Below are 8,790 nucleotides of genomic sequence, written 5' to 3' on the forward strand. Positions count from 1 at the left end.
GTGTGTGTGTGTGTGTTGGGTGCAGTGTGCTGCTACCTCGTGACAGAGGGTTGGCAGCTGGGGTGTGGCAGCGCAGAGTCGAAGACGCCGTCTGATCGAAAACGCGCAGCTTGCTGAGGTCCTTGAAGCGGTCGAGGAACGCCTGCTCCTCCTGCTGAGTGTGGGCGGATAGCACCTCCTTTGTCAGACCCATCCGTCCTCCTCCACCTCCTCCTACACTTCCATTTCTCCGGCTGTCTCTCTCAGGCTGAGTGGCCTGGGGGGGAGGAGGGGGAGGAGGAAGAGGAGGAGCGGTGATGGCGAGACGAGTTAGGGTCGTTGTAGGAGGAGCGAGGGTGGGAGTTGTAGGAGCTTCCTCCATGACGATATCTGTGATAGAGAAAAAACATGGGAGGGGTGTTAGAGCCTCAAAGTGAGACGATGCAACTTTAGAAAGAAGAAATGACACATTCTTCTTCTGAGAAATGAAAAGTTAAATTCATACACAGTGAAGTACTCTTGGATATTACTGCTACAGCTTTATGTCTGGTATGACCAGTAGCTAAATCTGGCAAAATTAAGATAGATACAGACGGGAGTAGAAAGACAGTGCTGGGTTAGTTTGCTCTTGTGTTTAAGATACTGTTATACTACATTTTCACATTCAACATTATCCAGCAAAAGTATTTATTAGTTCATTATCACTTTAAACAGATAAAAAAAAAAGGAGGAAACTGTAGAAAATATCTTTGGGTAAAGAGAAAAAACAGAAAGGAAAAGAAGATGATGACACCGAAAAACTTAAAAGAGAAAGTTTCCAGGAAAAACCAAGATGAGAAACAGAGGCATAAATCAGATTACCTGCAATCTGCAGTTTTATCATGGGGCTACAGGTTTCTGCAAGATAATTCTTTTCAAGACTTTTCAAGTAGTGAAAACACTTTGTGTAGTTTCTTTGCAAAATAAGCAAGAATGGTAAAATAAAATAAAAAACAGTATCAGAGTGTTACTGGCTCCAAAGAAAAAAGATTTTGTGGCAAAACTTGAACTTCAGCCTTAATTATGTTGAAGGCCTTGTGAATTCAATTTAAAACATGCAAGGATGTCATACTTTGTAAATTCAAAGAAACAACCGAGTGGTAGCACAAGCTACAAGGTTCAGAGAGTGTGAGTGTTGATGATTCCCACCTGACTCAGGAGGCTTCTTGTCTCCAACATGCACGATGGTGCTGCTGAAGCTACACTGGGACGTGACTGAGGCTACACTCTCTGCCTTTGTGGCCATGGTCAGGGGGGGCAGAGAAGGTGGTTCACCTACGATGCTAACTGAACCACCTGCAGAGACAACAAGTTCAACAAGTTCAGTTGCAGTAATGATTGTATACCGGCTAGACAAGCACATACAGACACACGAACAAGCATGCTTTTTGGTGATCTAGGAACTCTGTAGGCTCTCATGACACAAATCAAGGATGCTGCATAAATAAAAATCCATATTCAACAACAAGAATAAGATTTCTCTATCAGTATTTTTGTTGGTAAATACACATTGGCAAAAAAAAATGGGGTTACAATGTGGGATGTTCAGAGAAACATCTAATCTAATTAAATACATTATTATCTACATAACGACCTAAATCAGTTCTAGGTAATTAACAAAAAGTACCTTTGTTGTTGCCACTGGCCTCTTGCTGTTTGTCATCATCAGATGTGGAGGTGCAGGAGGAGGAGCCGCACTTCCTTTTAACAGTGTTAGGAATGTTACAGCTGTCCAAGTACCTGTGTAGAGTCAGAGCATAGTTGGATGAGTAACGAATGAAGTAAAACCAAAGACTGGTGTGATAGACTGGCTTTAGGCTGGCAAACACACACACACACAAACACACACCTTATGATGCTGTCCAGACAGTTGATCTGCTGGTAGGAGTAGCCGGTAGGGGCCTCCTTCTGTACAAACGGCGCAGGGACCACAGCTTTGGGTGGTTTCGTCAGGTCGGCTATCAAACCTCTGATTGGGTCACTGGTGACCGCTCTGATGCCTGTTGGGCCTGGATGACGAATAGAGATGAACAGGAAATGGAAACTTTAGATGGCTGCTGAGGTCTTTTTGACACTTGTTAATGACTTGTTCACAAAACCATAAATGTGTTTTACGTACAGACCGTATAACTGTATTATACAGTCCTTTTATTTTACCTGTGCCGGTGTTTTTTCTGGGCAGTGGCCGATTACGGGACTCGATAAAAACCTGCTGTCCGTTCGTCTTCACCATGTGAACATCTTTGCAGATCTGCTGGAACGTCATCTGGAAAAATAACAGAAACAGACTTGTTAAACTATGCTAATGCCATTGCCCTCATGTTTAAACAGCCAGATATTTAAAGTGTGACCACTATGGAAAAAGTTTGCCTACAGACAGTTAAAGGGTGTATGTAACATTTGCTTTGTCTGTAGATGTTTAAGACATTATCTATAGACCTAAAAACCCGTTGGTTGCTGAGACTCACCGGCTTGTGCAAAGCGACCACGGCCGCAGCCTCTTCCATGGCGGGGCCGTTGCTGTCGCTGGACGAAGCGGCACTGAGGTGCTGTTGGTGCGACCGTCGGGAGCCTCGTGAGCCGCTGGACCCGAGCGAGCTGTAGCCCTGAGAGCTGCCGCTGTGCACCGGCTGCACCAGCACCCTGTGAATCTGCTCACTCAGCTGGACGACGTCGGGCGTGGTGACCCGACTCTCGCAGCCCTGCGGCGTCGTAAACACGTCTTCGTTCAGAGGGCTCCTGGAGATGGGACAATAATGTTAGGGCACCGCTAACAAAAAGGCCTTTCTCTCCTTTGTTAAAATTGCTAACATTTTATAAATAGCTCTCTGGCAGCATTCGTTCTTGAGTGAACAAAATAATAATCTTACGTTCTGACTTTGTGGCGCCCTACGATGAATGCCACCTTCCGACTCCAGGGATTGACAAAGGAAGACCAGCTGGTGTCGATGGTCAGATATTCCCCGTTGCGGGCGCACATCCTCAAGGGTGAATATTCAAACGGCTGCCCTGCAAACTGAAAGACTGAAGGGAGACAACAGTGCAGACGAAATGTTAACACGAGACAAGTAAGACAAAAACAAATGACTCATCATCAGAAATGAACACAGAAAAAGCCCATTTTCTATCGTTAGAGGCAGTTACAGGATGTCCAGTGATAAATGAACTCACTCTTCTCATGAATAGCCACCATCAATGGCCTGTCTTCAGGGTGGATGTAAAGCAGGGTGGGGGTTCCCACCAAGTCCTGAGGCAGATAGCCCAACAATGGCACAGCCCTGTGAACACAACATATTTACACACTATTAGACACTAATAGTATATAGTTTGTTACTGTTCTAGAGCTAAACAGATCATTTAACAACTAAATGATGAGAGAGAGTATCTGAATTAACTACAAAAATATGGCTGAACAGTATTGCCAGAAGGCAAACGCAGCAGTAAGCCATAGTATCAGAGGTAACTGACCTCTCATCAACTTCCTGGAAGAGGCAGCTGGGAGTGTGACTGGTGGTGAAGATCCTCTTGTCTGGAGGGATACGAGGAGCTGAAAGGCACAGAGGACACAGATACAACTGATTAAAAGCATGTTTTGAGGACAGGCTTACTGATAAGTTCAAACAGACATTCTGTGTATATGATAACTGTTTATTTTCAGTTCTGAACGGGATCCAATTACTGGATGTCTGCCATAATCCATATTCAGAGGAATATGGTATTCCAAGTCTGTCTCCTTCATTTCCTCACTACACAGATCATTACAAGTACTTTACTCATCATTACTCATTGCATAATTTAACATACACTTGTTACACACAATTATGTAAGTTAGTAATTATGTGCAGCACTGAACCAAATTATCTACATTTACAGAAAGAATCTTATCTTGATACTGAAATATGTCAAATCTGATTTAGATTTTAGTCAAAAACAAGAGGAAAAAGATGAAACATGAGGACAAAGAAACAGCTAAGCTGACTCAATTATCAGAAACATGCTGCAGTTGTGTGCCTGGGTTACTCTGACATAACATTATCAATGCTGCACAGCCACAACAAAAAACATGGTGAGGAGCAGTACTTTATATTAGCACTGGCTTTCTCAAATCAATACTCCTCTGTATGACTACTTTCTCAATGTACGCCCCTCCTTAACTGATTGAACACAGTGAATGCAGATGCAGTAAAAATGACAAATACCCTCGTATCCGGAGTGGACCTTCTCCGCGATGAGCAGGCAGCAGGGCTGTGGCTCAGAAGCATCCGAGTCTCTGATGGTGAGTTGGTATGGCGTGAGGCGAAACGGGTAGTAGCGCATCTCGCCGCCCTGCATCCGGTCGGCACTGATCCGACAGAACATGGACTTCTCCTGAGTGCAGTCGACCGGAGGAGACGCTGGGAGGAAAGACAGTTGGAGAAAGAGTCAGTCGGGGCTTTCTTCAGTACCATCTCACACCAAACCTCCTCTTTTTTTCCTAACCCATCTCCCATTTTCACTTCAACTCAACTCACCAGATCCGATGCAGGAAGCCCAGGGTGGCAGGCGGCAGGGTGCTGTGCCGCTGTAGAAAGTGCTAACGTCCTGCGGTGCTAAAAGCTCAGAAAACACAGTCCCCTGGAGACACTCGGGCTTACAGCGCAGGACGGACGAGCCCTGGGGTGATACGTACACGACCTTCCCTGACAAGAATGACACGGCCATGGAGAAAGTGTCCTGAAGAAGAAAAAACAGCAGAGGAATACAGTGAGACATCTGCAACCCACCTTTCAATGGGATCTTTCTTTGTGTACAGTTAGCACTCTCTGCAGTGTTTTTCCATCAGTGAGCTGGTATTGTTTCCTTGTACATCTTTCAAAATAAAGGGGACTTCATTTAGTAGCACACTGTGCAAGAAGATTTTTAACATAAAGTTTCAAAGAGATTAAGAACTGCTGAAGAATTTAAAAACTGCAGTTATTTCTGGATCTGATAGATAAAATATTTTACAGTTTATCACTGCAAAGCTCGCAGCAAAATAAATGCAGCATCGATTCATCAGGATCAATGTGTTATGCGTTCCTCATAAATCTTTGTGGCATTTAAAGCCATGTGACCAAACCAATGTTCCTCTGCATTCAGTTACATTTAATACCCGAGGGTAAAAAGAAAATAGTAATAAAATGATGTCCATGGCTCAGTAACCGCAGTAATAAGATACTGGTCTGAAAAGTTTCCTCAAACACGAACACTAGTTTGAGGTGCTCTTAATAGAAAAGGTAGAAGTGAATAACTCTAAACTCACAGTGTTTTTGAGGGTGTATTCTGAGGTGATGTTGTCAAGCTCCTCGATTGTGAAGGCAGACAAGTCCAGACTGCAGCCGTGACACTCCTCTACACTCCACTGGTGATAGTACTCCTTGTTGGCTGGAAGCGACAATATAGGTGAAGTTAAAATGACATACAGCAGTGAACATAATGTGAAAAAAAGAACAAGCACTAAACCCGACGAAGTTATACAGGAAAGAGTCGGGGGCACTAACCAGAAAAGGGTAACTGGTGACATTAGAAGACAGAAAAAACACTCGCCCTCACCTCGGACTTGTTTGACACACTGAAGTGCGTATTTAAGTGCGTTCAGAGTGCTGGAGTGGCCTTTTGCCTTGCGCTCAGATGGTAGGCGGAGCTTCAGCTCCTTGATGGCCTTCATGAGCTCTTTCTGGGTCTGTACCCTCGCCGACTGGTCGCTGCTGCAGCCAGAGGTGGAGGGGGGGTCGTGCTCCGAGCTGGTCGACAGCAGGCTGTAGGCCAAGGAGCCGCTGGGAGGGGAGAGACTCTGGGAGTTGGTGCTGGGGAAAAGGAAAAGAAGATCACAGTGAATGAGCATTTCACACACAAATGAAGAGCTGCGTCTTCCTGTAGTGAAACATTCCCTCACCTCTTGTTGCTCTCCGTGTTTTCCAGCATCATGCCGGAGTCCTTGCCGTTTGACGAGCTGTGGGAGCTGCGTGTGGACTGGCGCCCACGTGACCCGCTCTCCCTCTCCATGCCGCCCTCGCTTTCCCTCTCGCCAGAGTCGTTCCCGCTGGACAGTCCGTCCATATCGTCGGAGTTGTGCCCCCTTCGGTCTCCGGACGAACTTCCGGATCCCGATCCTCCGCTGGGAGATGAGGCGCCTCCAGATCTCTGCTCCTGAGTGGCGACATTGGCACCGGGCTGACCACCGCTGGTTTTCGGAGAGTTTAACCCTTCGGACTCCGCTTCCTGGTCATTGTCTTTCCCATCGGCCCTTGCCACTCGCCCCCGAGTGCTGCTGCTGGGCATTGATTTAGAGTTGTCATAACTCATACTAGAGTAGGATGAGGCTGGTACAGCTTGAGGGATTTGTCAGCCAAAAAAAGGAACAACTTTAATTTAAGTGGGACTACTATGTATACACGGGTGAATCATGGTTGTTGTTGTTTGTTAAAAGAACTAAGGAGAGAAATTCATTCTTTTTGCAGCAAAAAATGTTAAATGAAGGAGGTTTGGGCTGTGAGCCCTTCTCTGAGGGTTTTTAAAGAGGGCAGATTTTGGCTGAAAAAATGTCACAAATGACCAAAAAGCAACGGCTGCCTTTCCAAAAAGAGAGCAATTATCTTGAGAAAAAAAAATGTCACTCAAAGTAATGTAGACAAGAGATGATTTTCTGCTTATGAAACAGCCTTGGCATAAGGGCTCCGACAGATGGGATGAGAGATCGTGAGGGAGAGTGAGAAAAACAGCTCTCGGCGAGAGCCAAAAACAATCTCTTCACTCTGTATCTGGTCTTCTCGCCTCTTCGGAGATGTGTTGCTCTAAGTGCTAAAGGCCACCTGAGATGACAGAGAAAGAGAGAGAATAATATTAGCTGCAGGGTTACAAAGCGGTGTGTCACGGTCTTCCAAGTATCTCCCAAGGACTACAGCTACGAAAAGACAAAAAAGGAACGCTTATCATCACTTTATTGAGTCAGCCTCCGAGGAGGACTCGAATACGGCCATGAGATGTTTCTGCTGCCTCGTGCAGCGGGCTGAATGTGTCTCACAAGCGTGTGTGGTTGTTGAGTACCCAGATTATCCACACAAAACAATCACCTCATCTTGAGAACAGACTGGTAATAATCTGCAAGTGCGTATGCATGCATCTGAATATAGAGCAGGTGAACACGCGCTAATTACTTGGGACATCGGTTAGTCGTCACTGCTAAGTCCCGTTTTACCCAGAGGACGGTCGAAACAAACAGAACACCAGGGGGACGGGACAAAGCTGTCCATCAGAGGGTTGTTATACATCAGGCTTTGTTTCTGAATAGTAGCTAAGTATATATATATATGGCCACCACCTACGCAAGTTAAAGTCTAGTGCTATTTATTCCTTGGGCAAGGGAGACACCTGATAAACCTTTAAGCCCTGGAGACGCAACCAGAAGACACAGTGCCCAGTCGTCAATCCTTCCAGTTTAATGCACCTCGCTGCCCCACAACCCTCTTCACCTGCGTCCCTCAGGTGTGCAGTGGAGCTCTTGATGCAGAGTTTGTTCAGGACGGGGTTAGCTCCACTCTTGCACTGACGTTTTCAGACACATCTCAGCGCCCCGTCCTGACGTCACCACCAGCTGGAGGCTGATCAGTGGATGTTACAGAGGATAACGGGAGCCGACGGCGAACAACTGCAGGTGTTTTAGTTCAATATACCGAATGTGACACCGCCTCCATGCACCTGAGCTGACACCCTGCCAATCACACAATGCTGATCAGCATTATGTTTGGTCAGATGGATGATGCACACTCGCACATGACGAGCTCTGTGAGCCGCGGCCGAACTGGGGGGGTCACTCTAACAGTCTAAAGACACCAAGAAACCCCAGAGATGTATATCATATGTTACAGCGTTGGTGATCACTGACAGTGTGAATATTAAAGAGAAACGCACAATATAGACAGTTGTTTCGCGATTACTTACATACTATTTTTAAGTGTGATAGAAAGATTAGTTTTGTGTACACTATTTTAGATAGAACACACACACACTTATGCACATACGCTGATAAAACTATCACCAAATTTCAATCACAACCTGATCTGTGTTAAAATCATACGCTGCACCATATATACAGCAGCTGCACACTGCAGATCAGATCTAAAACATCTGTGTCGGCCACAGAGCAAGGCTGGCATCCTTACAGTACGACGAGTGCATTTTCCACATGCTCTCCTCGAACTAAGCATAGACAATGTTTGATCATCAGGTTTATGGTTCACATGAGTTATTTCCCTGTGAATCAATGTGTAGGGGCGGAGAGGCTTCAGATGGCTCAGTGGCAGTTTATCCTAAACCGTCAGTGGGCCCAAACCTGACCCGGCGCCTCGTTCAGGCGTTGGAAAGGTGTGCACCAAACACGCGCATTTGGTGAACTGGAACTCTAAATCTGCAACAATGTTTTCTTTGCCTTGCTCGCGTATGTCCACCGCCACTCTGCATGCTGGGGTAATCAGTTTAAACCAAAGCGGACTGGTGTATCGTAGTGTGTGTGCTGTGTAATATTGTACTGTAATACGTACTATAGTACTGTATCATATAATATATACCATCACTATATAATGTATATGTGTGTGGTGATTCGTAGTGGCCTGAGCCCCCGTTGGCCGCCCACCACCTCCACAACACAGCTGTGTGTCTCTGCCATTCACTCGATGGATATGCAATCGATGCCAGCCTGCATACAGCGCCACATCACCGCCCTGCTGTGGCATGATCGAGAGATCCAATTTGCCC

General features: G+C 45.8%; 1 protein-coding gene across 1 annotated transcript in view; it reads right to left on the minus strand.

Moving 5' to 3' along the window:
* The window catches only part of per1b (period circadian clock 1b), a gene marked incomplete at its 5' end in the record, with an annotated part of 10,868 nt that extends 4,020 nt beyond the window's left edge, over positions 1–6,848 (minus strand). The window contains 14 exon segments of the mRNA XM_035674920.1: positions 37–369; positions 1,168–1,314; positions 1,646–1,758; positions 1,868–2,027; positions 2,176–2,284; positions 2,487–2,757; positions 2,889–3,042; positions 3,190–3,296; positions 3,487–3,565; positions 4,218–4,412; positions 4,530–4,731; positions 5,300–5,421; positions 5,590–5,843; positions 5,933–6,848. Coding sequence (XP_035530813.1) covers positions 37–369; positions 1,168–1,314; positions 1,646–1,758; positions 1,868–2,027; positions 2,176–2,284; positions 2,487–2,757; positions 2,889–3,042; positions 3,190–3,296; positions 3,487–3,565; positions 4,218–4,412; positions 4,530–4,731; positions 5,300–5,421; positions 5,590–5,843; positions 5,933–6,342 — 2,656 coding nt within the window.
* Between the last annotated feature and the right edge of the window lie 1,942 nt (positions 6,849–8,790).

Source organism: Morone saxatilis, unplaced genomic scaffold, assembly GCF_004916995.1.
Source record: "Morone saxatilis isolate NCDOM2014 unplaced genomic scaffold, NCSU_SB_2.0 Contig4, whole genome shotgun sequence".
Classification (NCBI taxonomy): domain Eukaryota; kingdom Metazoa; phylum Chordata; class Actinopteri; family Moronidae; genus Morone; species Morone saxatilis.